The sequence below is a fragment of the Dendropsophus ebraccatus genome, chromosome 10, assembly GCF_027789765.1.
Source record: "Dendropsophus ebraccatus isolate aDenEbr1 chromosome 10, aDenEbr1.pat, whole genome shotgun sequence".
In the NCBI taxonomy this organism is placed as follows: Eukaryota; Metazoa; Chordata; class Amphibia; order Anura; family Hylidae; genus Dendropsophus; species Dendropsophus ebraccatus.
Window position 1 is genome coordinate 9,211,762 of NC_091463.1, and position 16,076 is coordinate 9,227,837.

Below are 16,076 nucleotides of genomic sequence, written 5' to 3' on the forward strand. Positions count from 1 at the left end.
TGACACTTGGGGTACAGGATAGTGACACTTGGGGTACAGGATAGTGACACGCTGACACTTGGGGTACAGGATAGTGACACTTGGGGTACAGGATAGTGACACTTGGGGTACAGGATAGTGACACTTGGGGTACAGGATAGTGACACTTGGGGTACAGGATAGTGACACGCTGACACTTGGGGTACAGGATAGTGACACGCTGACACTTGGGGTACAGGAATGTGACACTTGGGGTACAGGATAGTGACACGGGGTACAGGATAGTGACACTTGAGGTACAGAATAGTGACACTAGGGGTACAGGATAGTGACACTTGGGGTACAGGAATGTGACACTTGGGGTACAGGATAGTGACACGGGGTACAGGATAGTGACACTTGGGGTACAGGATAGTGACACTTGGGGTACAGGATAGTGACACTTGGGGTACAGGATAGTGACACTTGAGGTACAGGATAGTGACACTTGGGGTACAGGATAGTGACACGCTGACACTTGGAGTACAGAATAGTGACACTTGGGGTACAGGATAGTGACACTCGGGGTACAGGATAGTGATATGCTGACACTTGGGGTACAGGATAGTGACACTTGGGGTACAGGATAGTGACACTTGGGGTACAGGATAGTGATATGCTGACACTTGGGGGACAGGATACTGACACTTGGGGGACAGGATAGTGACACATGGGGTACAGGATAGTGACACCTGGGGTACAGGATAGTGAAACTTGGGGTACAGGATAGTGACACTTGGGGGACAGGAAAGTCTTCAGTCTCCTGTTAGTCTCCCCAGTGTGTACATAGTTGGGGTCACTCATTATCAGTAGTTTTGGGGGTCTCGTATATTGCTGGTGTTATTATTTGTGTTCTTGGACTTTTTCTTTCTTCTTTATCAACTTTGAACTTTTCCTTTTATTTACTCTGAATCATTAACCAGGAAGCAGAACAACGATCCGCACAGATCCGTACCCCCCCTCAGCGGCTGAGATACCGGGACCACAGAGGGGTCCTGTATAGAGTGCTAGACTATATCACAGATGGGGTGCAGGCCAACCCCGGACCCCTCTTATCCACAGCATCACTGCCACAGGGTCCCCTCACTTTTCTTCTTTACTGTTGGCTCAGCAGACAGTATCACACATGATGGGCTTAGATACAGCAGCTAAGCAGGTATCACACATGACAGGCTTAAATGCAGCAGCTCATCAGGCAGTATCACACATGACAAGCTTAGATACAGCAGCTCAGCAGACAGTATCACACAGGGCAGGCTTAGATACAGTAGCTCACCAGACAGTATCACACAGGGCAGGCTTAGATACAGTAGCTCACCAGACAGTATCACGCATAATAGGATTAGATACAGTAGTTTAGTAGACAGCGGTACACATCACAGGATTAGATACACCAGCACGGCAGACTGTATCACACATTATAGACTTCGGTTTATCAGTCTACCACACAGTATCACACATGATAAGCTTAGATACATCAGTTCAGCGCACAGTATCTCACATATTGGGCTCATTTATACTAATTCAGTACCTGGTACACATGATAGGATGAGATACGCTGCTCAGCAGACAGTATCACCCACACAGAAGGCTTAGATACATCATACACTAGACAAGTGTTTGCTTTCTGTGGTTTTATTTCATTCTACTATGGATAAGAGATGGGATACAGTGAGGGATGGGGGGTCCTGGGGCGATGTAGGGGGTCCGCTGGCTGCTATCTCTGTAAAACATAAACAGGGCAGAAGGTCAGAGGTCGCTGTCCTCGGGAGCAGGGGACGTTCACACTGTCAATATTGGCAGAAGCGTCCCTCTCAGATTGTGGTATATGACGGGGGCAGCCGGGTCATCAGCAACAACACATCAGCCTGAAATTATACGGATGACCTGAAGGGGGCGACATGGAGGGCCCCCTATAAATTAGGGTTAATTCCTTCCCCCTACTTTTGCAGTATCCCAGTACTAGGAAGGAAAAAAAAAAAAGCCAACCTGGGCCGGGCCCCCCACTGTATCCAGGGGCCCCACATTGGTCCTATAGGTGTGTCCTCTCTAATATCCCGGGCCCCCCAGTGTATCCAGCGGCCCCACATTGGTCCTATAGGTGTGTCCTCTCTAATATCCTGGGCCCCCCACTGTATCCAGGGGCCCCACATTGGTCCTATAGGTGTGTCCTCTCTAATATCCCGGGCCCCCCACTGTATCCAGGGGCCCCACATTGGTCCTATAGGTGTGTCCTCTCTAATATCCTGGGCCCCCCACTGTATCCAGGGGCCCCACATTGGTCCTATAGGTGTGTCCTCTCTAATATCCCGGGCCCCCCACTGTATCCAGGGGCCCCACATTGCTCCTATAGGTGTGTCCTCTCTAATATCCCGGGCCCTCCACTGTATCCAGGGGCCCCACATTGCTCCTATAGGTGTGTCCTCTCTAATATCCCGGGCTCTCCACTGTATCCAGGGGCCCCACATTGCTCCTATAGGTGTGTCCTCTCTAATATCCCGGGCCCCCCACTGTATCCAGGGGCCCCACATTGGTCCTATAGGTGTGTCCTCTCTAATATCCCGGGCCCCCCACTGTATCCAGGGGCCCCACATTGGTCCTATAGGTGTGTCCTCTCTAATATCCCGGGCCCCCCACTGTATCCAGGGGCCCCACATTGCTCCTATAGGTGTGTCCTCTCTAATATCCCGGGCCCCCCACTGTATCCAGGGGCCCCACATTGCTCCTATAGGTGTGTCCTCTCTAATATCCCGGGCCCCTCACTGTATCCAGGGGCCCCACATTGGTCCTATAGGTGTGTCCTCTCTAATATCCCAGGCCCCCACTGGTCCTATTGGTGTGTCCCCTGTAATATCCCGGGCCCCGCACTCAGCATTGCCTCTCTCTCAGGGTTATACGTTGGTCTCATGTGAGGGGCAAATGCTGGACTGTCAGATATAAGATGGCGTCACATATAGAATTACCTAAATTCCCTTGGGGATGCACTCGTCTGCGAAAAGATGGAGAATAGAATCCATTAATTGTAATATTACAGTCCTATATCCATACATCCCTATACTACATCCTATATCTATATACTATATCCTATATCCATACATCCCTATACTATATCCTATATCCATACATCCCTATACTACATCCTATATCTATACATCCCTATACTACATCCTATATCTATACATCCCTATACTACATCCTATATCTATACATCCCTATACTACATCCTATATCTATATACTATATCCTATATCCATACATCCCTATACTATATCCATACATCCCTATACTACATCCTATATCTATACATCCCTATACTACATCCTATATCTATACATCCCTATACTACATCCTATATCTATACATCCCTATACTACATCCTATATCTATATACTATATCCTATATCCATACATCCCTATACTATATCCTATATCCATACATCCCTATACTACATCCTATATCTATACATCCCTATACTACATCCTATATCTATACATCCCTATACTACATCCTATATCTATATACTATATCCTATATCTATATACTATATCCTATATCCATACATCCCTATACTATATCCTATATCCATACATCCCTATACTACATCCTATATCCATACATCCCTATACTACATCCTATATCTATACATCCCTATACTATATACTATATCCATACATCCCTATACTACATCCTATATCCATACATCCCTATACTACATCCTATATCCATACATCCCTATACTATATACTATATCCTTACATCCCTATACTATATCCTATATCCATACATCCCTATACTATATCCTATATACATACATCCCTGTACTATATCCTATATCCATACATCCCTATACTATATCCTATATCCATACATCCCTATACTATATCCTATATCCATACATCCCTATACTATATCCTATATCCATACATCCCTATACTATATCCTATATCCATACATCCCTATACTATATCCTATATCCATACATCCCTATACTATATACTATATCCATACATCCCTATACTATATCCTATATACATACATCCCTATACTACATCCTATATCCATACATCCCTATACTATGTCCTATATCCCTATACTATATGCTATATCCATACATCCCTATACTATATCCATATATCCCTATACTATATACTATATCCATATATCCCTATACTATATACTATATCCATACATGTCTATACTATATCTTATATCCATACATCCCTATACTATATCTTATATCCATACATCCCTATACTATATCCATACATCCATATACTATATCCATACATGTCTATACTACATCCTATATCCATACATCCCTATACTATATCCATACATCCCTATACTACATCCTATATCTATACATCCCTATACTATATCCATACATCCCTATACTATATCCATACATCCCTAAACTATATGCTATAGCCATACATCCCTATAATTATATCCATATATCCCTATACTATATACTATATCCATATATCCCTATACTATATCCATACATCCCTATACTATATCCATACAGCCCTATACTATATACTATATCCATATATCTCTATACTATATCCTATATCCATACATCCCTATACTATATGCTATATCCATACATCCCTATACTATATCCATAGATCCCTATACAATATCCATACATCCCTATACTACATCCTTATACTACATCCTATATCCATACATCCCTATACTATATCCATACATCTCTATATTATATCCATAGACCCCTATAAAACAATCCTATATCTATACATACTATATCCTATACATTCACAATGCTATATCCATGAAATCCCATACCTCCCCCCCCTCGGTACGTACCTCCATCTGGAATCATAAAGGTGTCATCAGGTGTCAGGCCCATCTCTTTGATGTGATCAATAAATTGTTTTTTGATGTCATCCGGCACATTTTTGCCTCTCCCTGAGGAAGAACGACCATAAATCTGTTATACCACACCGATATATAGATATACACTGGGGTTATGCTCCATGCTCCTCCAGCCAATGTATCCGGGTGGCTATGACCTTATGGCGGCCTCATTGGGCCCTAAGCTACACCCCGGCCTTTTCTTACACAGCTTGGCCAGCAGGGGCGCTATAGATATTTGCCATTCATGGAGTAGAGAAAGCTGGATCACAGCCTGTGCTTCCTATAGGACCTATTTATGGACAGTCCATTGATTTCAATAGGCAACCTGTAATACTTTGACTCCCCTGTGGTGGAGCTGCAAGAAAACTGAGAACTTGCTAACATGATGAGTGAAGATGAGAGTGCGGAGTTCCCCTTACCATTGAGATTGATGGTCATGCAGGGCTTCCCATCATGGACGCTCTTCATAAACTCCATAGAGAATGAGTGGTAGTCAGAGCCCACCATGATGACTTCATTGTCTCCTTGTGCTGTATAGAAGCCATAAGATTCATTGTTATTAGGGATGGAGAGACCCCAGCCCGTCCCAGCGGCCCCCTCTCCTATACTCACGGGAGTGGTACTTGTAGTGCCCACTGGAGACGCTCTCCAGGCTGAAGTCCATCTGCTGGCAGCCCTTAGGTCTGAGATCAGGAGACATCATATCATTCTCTGTATAATCAATGAAGACTGAGAAGTCCCGCAGGGACCACCAGCCACCACTTACCCCATGAAAGCCACGCTGTTCTTCACTGTATGACCGTCCGTGGCATAAACAATGAGGGGGCGCTTCATGCCCTTCTTCATTTCATTGAACATCGGGCAGTTTGATGCTGCTATAATACCGTACCACCTGCCCGCATACTAAAGACAGCACAAAGGATGCTGGTTATAACATATATCACCATAGGGGGCAGTAGTATAGTAGTTACCGTATATCCCTTTATATAGGAGCAGTATTATAGTAGTTATATTCCTGTATATAGGAGCAGTATTATAGTAGTTATATTCTTGTATATAGGAGCAGTATTATAGTAGTTATATTCCTGTATATAGAGGGCAGTATTATAGTAGCTATATTCCTGTATATAGGAGCAGTATTATAGTAGTTATATTCCTGTATATAGGAGCAGTATTATAGTAGTTATATTCCTGTATATAGAGGGCAGTATTATAGTAGTTATATTCCTGTATATAGGAGCAGTATTATAGCAGTTATATTCTTGTATATAGGAGCAGTATTATAGTAGTTATATTCCTGTATATAGGGAGCAGTATTATAGTAGTTATATTCCTGTATATAGGAGCAGTATTATAGTAGTTATATTCCTGTATATAGGAGCAGTATTATAGTAGTTATATTCTTATATATAGGGGGCAGTATTATAGTATATTCTTGTATAGAGGAGCACTATTATAGTAGTTATATTCTTATATATAGGAGCAGTATTATAGTAGTTATATTCCTGTATATAGGGGCAGTATTATAGTAGTTATATCCTTGTATATGTGCACACACCTCCCTCCCCGAAACTTGTGGATACAATAAAGCCGCTTAGCTGAAACATACGGGTTAGTGCTACTGCTTGCTTCTATCCATGAATTATAGCAGTTATATTTTTGTATATAGGGAGCAGTATTATAGTAGTTATATTCTTGTATATAGGGGGCAGTATTATAGTAGTATATTCCTGTATATAGGAGCAGTATTATAGTAGTTATATTCTTGTATATAGGAGCAGTATTATAGTAGTTATACTCCTGTATATAGGAGCAGTATTATAGTAGTTATATTCTTGTATATAGGAGCAGTATTATAGTAGTTATATTCTTGTATATAGGAGCGGTATTATAGTAGTTATACTCCTGTATATAGGAGCAGTATTATAGTAGTTATATTCCTGTATATAGGAGCAGTATTATAGTAGTTATATTCCTGTATATAGGGGCAGTATTATAGTAGTTATATTCCTGTATATAGGGGGCAGTATTATAGTAGTTATATTCCTGTATATAGGAGCAGTATTATAGTAGTTATATTCTTTGATATAGGAGCAGTATTATAGTAGTTATATTCTTGTATATAGGAGCGGTATTATAGTAGTTATACTCCTGTATATAGGAGCAGTATTATAGTAGTTATATTCCTGTATATAGGAGCAGTATTATAGTAGTTATATTCCTGTATATAGGGGCAGTATTATAGTAGTTATATTCCTGTATATAGGGGGCAGTATTATAGTAGTTATATTCCTGTATATAGGAGTAGTATTATAGTAGTTATATTCCTGTATATAGGGGCAGTATTATAGTAGTTATACACGAACTGGAGAGAATGGAACGGCTGCACATCCCATCTATGGCTGATACTAATGCCGCCAGGCCTATATTAAAAATCAACACCAGAGTGTCTGTATATGAATTGATCAAACCATATTGCCCCGTGTACCACCGCGCAGGTCCTCTGGTCCACAAGGGTCCCCACGCTAACTCCACACCGTGTCGGTCAGCGACCGCCAACCCCGCAAAGCGCGCACGTGCAGGGAAGGGAGGCCACGGAACGGCCCTGCAACCCCAATGTCACAGGACCAGACCCAAAAAGCCCCACCAAAACCCAGCCAGCACCACCGGCGGGGAAGGCTGCCCCCAAACGACACAAGTATGGATATGGTATTACACTTACCATTGCTGCTCTCACAGAATGGGGAAGACATAGGGTCCAGACATGTGAGCACAGACATATCCTGCCAATTTTGGTCATGTGGGTCTTATAAAGGAGTGCTAGCTGTTCAGAGAGGGAGAATTGCAAAACACGAACTGGAGAGAATGGAACGGCTGCACATCCCATCTATGGCTGATACTAATGCCGCCAGGCCTATATTAAAAATCAACACCAGAGTGTCTGTATATGAATTGATCAAACCATATTGCCCCGTGTACCACCGCGCAGGTCCTCTGGTCCACACGGGTCCCCTCGCTAACTCCACACCGTGTCGGTCAGCGACCGCCAACCCCGCAAAGCGCGCACGTGCAGGGAAGGGAGGCCACGGAACGGCCCTGCAACCCCAATGTCACAGGACCAGACCCAAAAAGCCCCACCAAAACCCAGCCAGCACCACCGGCGGGGAAGGCTGCCCCCAAACGACACAAGTATGGATATGGTATTACACTTACCATTGCTGCTCTCACAGAATGGGGAAGACATAGGGTCCAGACATGTGAGCACAGACATATCCTGCCAATTTTGGTCATGTGGGTCTTATAAAGGAGTGCTAGCTGTTCAGAGAGGGAGAAATGCAAAACACGAACTGGAGAGAATGGAACGGCTGCACATCCCATCTATGGCTGATACTAATGCCGCCAGGCCTATATTAAAAATCAACACCAGAGTGTCTGTATATGAATTGATCAAACCATATTGCCCCGTGTACCACCGCGCAGGTCCTCTGGTCCACAAGGGTCCCCACGCTAACTCCACACCGTGTCGGTCAGCGACCGCCAACCCCGCAAAGCGCGCACGTGCAGGGAAGGGAGGCCACGGAACGGCCCTGCAACCCCAATGTCACAGGACCAGACCCAAAAAGCCCCACCAAAACCCAGCCAGCACCACCGGCGGGGAAGGCTGCCCCCAAACGACACAAGTATGGATATGGTATTACACTTACCATTGCTGCTCTCACAGAATGGGGAAGACATAGGGTCCAGACATGTGAGCACAGACATATCCTACCAATTTTGGTCATGTGGGTCTTATAAAGGAGTGCTAGCTGTTCAGAGAGGGAGAATTGCAAAACACGAACTGGAGAGAATGGAACGGCTGCACATCCCATCTATGGCTGATACTAATGCCGCCAGGCCTATATTAAAAATCAACACCAGAGTGTCTGTATATGAATTGATCAAACCATATTGCCCCGTGTACCACCGCGCAGGTCCTCTGGTCCACACGGGTCCCCACGCTAACTCCACACCGTGTCGGTCAGCGACCGCCAACCCCGCAAAGCGCGCACGTGCAGGGAAGGGAGGCCACGGAACGGCCCTGCAACCCCAATGTCACAGGACCAGACCCAAAAAGCCCCACCAAAACCCAGCCAGCACCACCGGCGGGGAAGGCTGCCCCCAAACGACACAAGTATGGATATGGTATTACACTTACCATTGCTGCTCTCACAGAATGGGGAAGACATAGGGTCCAGACATGTGAGCACAGACATATCCTGCCAATTTTGGTCATGTGGGTCTTATAAAGGAGTGCTAGCTGTTCAGAGAGGGAGAATTGCAAAACACGAACTGGAGAGAATGGAACGGCTGCACATCCCATCTATGGCTGATACTAATGCCGCCAGGCCTATATTAAAAATCAACACCAGAGTGTCTGTATATGAATTGATCAAACCATATTGCCCCGTGTACCACCGCGCAGGTCCTCTGGTCCACACGGGTCCCCACGCTAACTCCACACCGTGTCGGTCAGCGACCGCCAACCCCGCAAAGCGCGCACGTGCAGGGAAGGGAGGCCACGGAACGGCCCTGCAACCCCAATGTCACAGGACCAGACCCAAAAAGCCCCACCAAAACCCAGCCAGCACCACCGGCGGGGAAGGCTGCCCCCAAACGACACAAGTATGGATATGGTATTACACTTACCATTGCTGCTCTCACAGAATGGGGAAGACATAGGGTCCAGACATGTGAGCACAGACATATCCTGCCAATTTTGGTCATGTGGGTCTTATAAAGGAGTGCTAGCTGTTCAGAGAGGGAGAATTGCAAAACACGAACTGGAGAGAATGGAACGGCTGCACATCCCATCTATGGCTGATACTAATGCCGCCAGGCCTATATTAAAAATCAACACCAGAGTGTCTGTATATGAATTGATCAAACCATATTGCCCCGTGTACCACCGCGCAGGTCCTCTGGTCCACAAGGGTCCCCACGCTAACTCCACACCGTGTCGGTCAGCGACCGCCAACCCCGCAAAGCGCGCACGTGCAGGGAAGGGAGGCCACGGAACGGCCCTGCAACCCCAATGTCACAGGACCAGACCCAAAAAGCCCCACCAAAACCCAGCCAGCACCACCGGCGGGGAAGGCTGCCCCCAAACGACACAAGTATGGATATGGTATTACACTTACCATTGCTGCTCTCACAGAATGGGGAAGACATAGGGTCCAGACATGTGAGCACAGACATATCCTGCCAATTTTGGTCATGTGGGTCTTATAAAGGAGTGCTAGCTGTTCAGAGAGGGAGAATTGCAAAACACGAACTGGAGAGAATGGAACGGCTGCACATCCCATCTATGGCTGATACTAATGCCGCCAGGCCTATATTAAAAATCAACACCAGAGTGTCTGTATATGAATTGATCAAACCATATTGCCCCGTGTACCACCGCGCAGGTCCTCTGGTCCACACGGGTCCCCACGCTAACTCCACACCGTGTCGGTCAGCGACCGCCAACCCCGCAAAGCGCGCACGTGCAGGGAAGGGAGGCCACGGAACGGCCCTGCAACCCCAATGTCACAGGACCAGACCCAAAAAGCCCCACCAAAACCCAGCCAGCACCACCGGCGGGGAAGGCTGCCCCCAAACGACACAAGTATGGATATGGTATTACACTTACCATTGCTGCTCTCACAGAATGGGGAAGACATAGGGTCCAGACATGTGAGCACAGACATATCCTGCCAATTTTGGTCATGTGGGTCTTATAAAGGAGTGCTAGCTGTTCAGAGAGGGAGAATTGCAAAACACGAACTGGAGAGAATGGAACGGCTGCACATCCCATCTATGGCTGATACTAATGCCGCCAGGCCTATATTAAAAATCAACACCAGAGTGTCTGTATATGAATTGATCAAACCATATTGCCCCGTGTACCACCGCGCAGGTCCTCTGGTCCACAAGGGTCCCCACGCTAACTCCACACCGTGTCGGTCAGCGACCGCCAACCCCGCAAAGCGCGCACGTGCAGGGAAGGGAGGCCACGGAACGGCCCTGCAACCCCAATGTCACAGGACCAGACCCAAAAAGCCCCACCAAAACCCAGCCAGCACCACCGGCGGGGAAGGCTGCCCCCAAACGACACAAGTATGGATATGGTATTACACTTACCATTGCTGCTCTCACAGAATGGGGAAGACATAGGGTCCAGACATGTGAGCACAGACATATCCTGCCAATTTTGGTCATGTGGGTCTTATAAAGGAGTGCTAGCTGTTCAGAGAGGGAGAATTGCAAAACACGAACTGGAGAGAATGGAACGGCTGCACATCCCATCTATGGCTGATACTAATGCCGCCAGGCCTATATTAAAAATCAACACCAGAGTGTCTGTATATGAATTGATCAAACCATATTGCCCCGTGTACCACCGCGCAGGTCCTCCGTGTTTTGCACTCCTCCTGGTGAGACCCACATGACCGCAATTAGCAGGAGACATCTGAGTGCTCATGGTTTTATATCCCTCCTGTCTGTCCCATTCTATCTTTGATAGCTATGGTGAGTGCAATACCTTATCCAGACTTGTGCTGTTTGGGGGCAGCTTCCTCCGCCGGTGGTGCTGGCTGGGTTTTGGTGTGGCATTTTTGGGACTGGTCCTGTGGCATGGGGGTTACAGGGCCGTTCCATGGCCTCCCTTCCCTGACTGTGCACGCCTGCGGGGGTGGTGGTCACTGACCGGCACAGTGTGGACTTAGTGTAGGGACCCATGTGTATCAGATACCTGCACGAGGTACATGGGGCAGTGTGGCTTGATCAATTCACATACAGAATTCTGATGTTTTTTATGCAGCCGAGAGGTACTAGTATCAGCCATAGGTGTGAGGTGCAGCACTCTTTTTCTTCCCTGAACCGTATTTTGTTTCTCTCTTTTCTCCGTGTTTTGCACTCCTCCTGGTGAGACCCACATGACCGCAATTAGCAGGAGACATCTGAGTGCTCATGGTTTTTATCCCTCCTGTCTGTCCCATTCTATCTTTGATAGCTATGGTGAGTGCAATACCTTATCCAGACTTGTGCTGTTTGGGGGCAGCTTCCTCCGCCGGTGGTGCTGGCTGGGTTTTGGTGTGGCATTTTTGGGACTGGTCCTGTGGCATGGGGGTTACAGGGCCGTTCCATGGCCTCCCTTCCCTGACTGTGCACGCCTGCGGGGGTGGTGGTCACTGACCGGCACAGTGTGGACTTAGTGTAGGGACCCATGTGTATCAGATACCTGCACGAGGTACATGGGGCAGTGTGGCTTGATCAATTCACATACAGAATTCTGATGTTTTTTATGCAGCCGAGAGGTACTAGTATCAGCCATAGGTGTGAGGTGCAGCACTCTTTTTCTTCCCTGAACCGTATTTTGTTTCTCTCTTTTCTCCGTGTTTTGCACTCCTCCTGGTGAGACCCACATGACCGCAATTAGCAGGAGACATCTGAGTGCTCATGGTTTTAATCCCTCCTGTCTGTCCCATTCTATCTTTGATAGCTATGGTGAGTGCAATACCTTATCCAGACTTGTGCTGTTTGGGGGCAGCTTCCTCCGCCGGTGGTGCTGGCTGGGTTTTGGTGTGGCATTTTTGGGACTGGTCCTGTGGCATGGGGGTTACAGGGCCGTTCCATGGCCTCCCTTCCCTGACTGTGCACGCCTGCGGGGGTGGTGGTCACTGACCGGCACAGTGTGGACTTAGTGTAGGGACCCATGTGTATCAGATACCTGCACGAGGTACATGGGGCAGTGTGGCTTGATCAATTCACATACAGAATTCTGATGTTTTTTATGCAGCCGAGAGGTACTAGTATCAGCCATAGGTGTGAGGTGCAGCACTCTTTTTCTTCCCTGAACCGTATTTTGTTTCTCTCTTTTCTCCGTGTTTTGCACTCCTCCTGGTGAGACCCACATGACCGCAATTAGCAGGAGACATCTGAGTGCTCATGGTTTTAATCCCTCCTGTCTGTCCCATTCTATCTTTGATAGCTATGGTGAGTGCAATACCTTATCCAGACTTGTGCTGTTTGGGGGCAGCTTCCTCCGCCGGTGGTGCTGGCTGGGTTTTGGTGTGGCATTTTTGGGACTGGTCCTGTGGCATGGGGGTTACAGGGCCGTTCCATGGCCTCCCTTCCCTGACTGTGCACGCCTGCGGGGGTGGTGGTCACTGACCGGCACAGTGTGGACTTAGTGTAGGGACCCATGTGTATCAGATACCTGCACGAGGTACATGGGGCAGTGTGGCTTGATCAATTCACATACAGAATTCTGATGTTTTTTATGCAGCCGAGAGGTACTAGTATCAGCCATAGGTGTGAGGTGCAGCACTCTTTTTCTTCCCTGAACCGTATTTTGTTTCTCTCTTTTCTCCGTGTTTTGCACTCCTCCTGGTGAGACCCACATGACCGCAATTAGCAGGAGACATCTGAGTGCTCATGGTTTTAATCCCTCCTGTCTGTCCCATTCTATCTTTGATAGCTATGGTGAGTGCAATACCTTATCCAGACTTGTGCTGTTTGGGGGCAGCTTCCTCCGCCGGTGGTGCTGGCTGGGTTTTGGTGTGGCATTTTTGGGACTGGTCCTGTGGCATGGGGGTTACAGGGCCGTTCCATGGCCTCCCTTCCCTGACTGTGCACGCCTGCGGGGGTGGTGGTCACTGACCGGCACAGTGTGGACTTAGTGTAGGGACCCATGTGTATCAGATACCTGCACGAGGTACATGGGGCAGTGTGGCTTGATCAATTCACATACAGAATTCTGATGTTTTTTATGCAGCCGAGAGGTACTAGTATCAGCCATAGGTGTGAGGTGCAGCACTCTTTTTCTTCCCTGAACCGTATTTTGTTTCTCTCTTTTCTCCGTGTTTTGCACTCCTCCTGGTGAGACCCACATGACCGCAATTAGCAGGAGACATCTGAGTGCTCATGGTTTTAATCCCTCCTGTCTGTCCCATTCTATCTTTGATAGCTATGGTGAGTGCAATACCTTATCCAGACTTGTGCTGTTTGGGGGCAGCTTCCTCCGCCGGTGGTGCTGGCTGGGTTTTGGTGTGGCATTTTTGGGACTGGTCCTGTGGCATGGGGGTTACAGGGCCGTTCCATGGCCTCCCTTCCCTGACTGTGCACGCCTGCGGGGGTGGTGGTCACTGACCGGCACAGTGTGGACTTAGTGTAGGGACCCATGTGTATCAGATACCTGCACGAGGTACATGGGGCAGTGTGGCTTGATCAATTCACATACAGAATTCTGATGTTTTTTATGCAGCCGAGAGGTACTAGTATCAGCCATAGGTGTGAGGTGCAGCACTCTTTTTCTTCCCTGAACCGTATTTTGTTTCTCTCTTTTCTCCGTGTTTTGCACTCCTCCTGGTGAGACCCACATGACCGCAATTAGCAGGAGACATCTGAGTGCTCATGGTTTTAATCCCTCCTGTCTGTCCCATTCTATCTTTGATAGCTATGGTGAGTGCAATACCTTATCCAGACTTGTGCTGTTTGGGGGCAGCTTCCTCCGCCGGTGGTGCTGGCTGGGTTTTGGTGTGGCATTTTTGGGACTGGTCCTGTGGCATGGGGGTTACAGGGCCGTTCCATGGCCTCCCTTCCCTGACTGTGCACGCCTGCGGGGGTGGTGGTCACTGACCGGCACAGTGTGGACTTAGTGTAGGGACCCATGTGTATCAGATACCTGCACGAGGTACATGGGGCAGTGTGGCTTGATCAATTCACATACAGAATTCTGATGTTTTTTATGCAGCCGAGAGGTACTAGTATCAGCCATAGGTGTGAGGTGCAGCACTCTTTTTCTTCCCTGAACCATTATAGTAGTTATATTCCTGTATATAGGAGCAGTATTATAGTAGTTATATTCCTGTGTATAGGAGCAGTTTTATAGTAGTTATATTCCTGTATATAGGAGCAGTATTATAGTAGTTATATTCCTGTATATAGGAGCAGTATTATAGTAGTTATATTCTTATATATAGGAGCGGTATTATAGTAGCTACATCCCTGTCAATAGGGGGCAGTATTATTCCTGTAACGATATCTAGCGTATATTGGACATGAATTGGTCTTATTAGTGGATAGCAGTATAATGTACCAGTACTTCAGTACATTTAGGGATTTGTTCAGTATCAAAAATCGGTTTAAAGGAAAATAGAGTAGTTGTTGTCTGTGATCGCTGCTTCCATGGTGTAACGGAATCTTAATGGTTGTGAGGTGTAATGCCAGGACGTCTGTATTTTAGATATATAAGTATCATTAGGTTATTTCACTTACTTTGTTCATGTCAAAATCTTTTTGCGGCTGTACATCTTTGGCCTGGCACTGGATGACGAGGAGGAGCAGGGCGGCTGCAGTCACCTGGAGCATGGTTGCGGTGATGGGTTGATGTGAGGTTCCTGACCCTGGCTTCTCTATTTATACAGAATCCAGAAGCAAGAGCAGAACTCCTGATATAGAAAGCCATTGTTGGAGATAAGAGCGTTATGTAATCGGCGACCTGGAGTCTTCGGTTCGGCTTCTAATGAGGGATCAGTTTCAGTGTAAGGAGCAGCAGCTGCCAAAGGGCTGATATTAATCTATGATATATTATATATACAATAAGCAGCGGCTGCATAGGGTCTGGTCAACTTCATGTTTAGCCCCTGTAATGTACAATGGAAGTGATCATCCATCATGATGTCCAGAATCATATAGGCTGCTCCAGCCTCATCCTCACTGAACACCCCACATGTGCACGGATGAGAACCCAAAGAAGAAGAATACAGCCTGGGCACAGTACATAATACAACCATAGTAAACCCTGGTCCAGTGACATACCACACAAAATAAGAAATATAATAAATCCCCACACCATATACAGAAACACACACTGGATATTATATATATATATATATATATATATATATATATTGGCCCTGAACTGGTTCCGCATCCCATATCCCAAGTACATGATACAACCCAGGATTTTCTGTATATACTAAAATCCCGCACAAAGCCCCTTCCCCCATATAACCCACCACCCAACCTAAACCCCACAAAACCCCAACCCCAGGTGTGAGAACCAATGCTAAAGGGGAAGATTCATCAATGTTGCGCCCCTGGCGTGCACCAACCATACCCCCTCCTTGTCTGAAGGGTGGGAGGAGAGTGC

The 16,076-nt window shown here is 46.8% G+C and overlaps 1 protein-coding gene across 3 annotated transcripts; it reads right to left on the bottom strand.

Moving 5' to 3' along the window:
- Positions 1 to 1,647: 1,647 nt before the first annotated feature.
- LOC138765815 (olfactory protein-like) lies at positions 1,648 to 15,311 on the bottom strand. Of its 3 annotated transcripts, none has more exons than XM_069942898.1 (7): positions 15,200 to 15,311; positions 5,670 to 5,806; positions 5,516 to 5,586; positions 5,323 to 5,433; positions 4,853 to 4,954; positions 2,982 to 3,007; positions 1,648 to 1,741 (listed from the first exon to the last, which is right to left on the bottom strand). In XM_069942898.1, the coding sequence occupies exons 1-6, from the start codon at positions 15,290 to 15,292 to the stop codon at positions 2,982 to 2,984; spliced, it is 540 nt and encodes a 179-aa protein (XP_069798999.1). In that variant the 5' UTR covers positions 15,293 to 15,311; the 3' UTR covers positions 1,648 to 1,741. The 3 variants fall into 3 exon arrangements, with proteins under 3 accessions (XP_069798999.1, XP_069799001.1, XP_069799000.1); XM_069942900.1 differs by lacking the exon at positions 15,200 to 15,311 and adding an exon at positions 7,626 to 7,752; XM_069942899.1 differs by lacking the exon at positions 1,648 to 1,741 and adding an exon at positions 1,764 to 1,886.
- Positions 15,312 to 16,076: the final 765 nt, after the last annotated feature.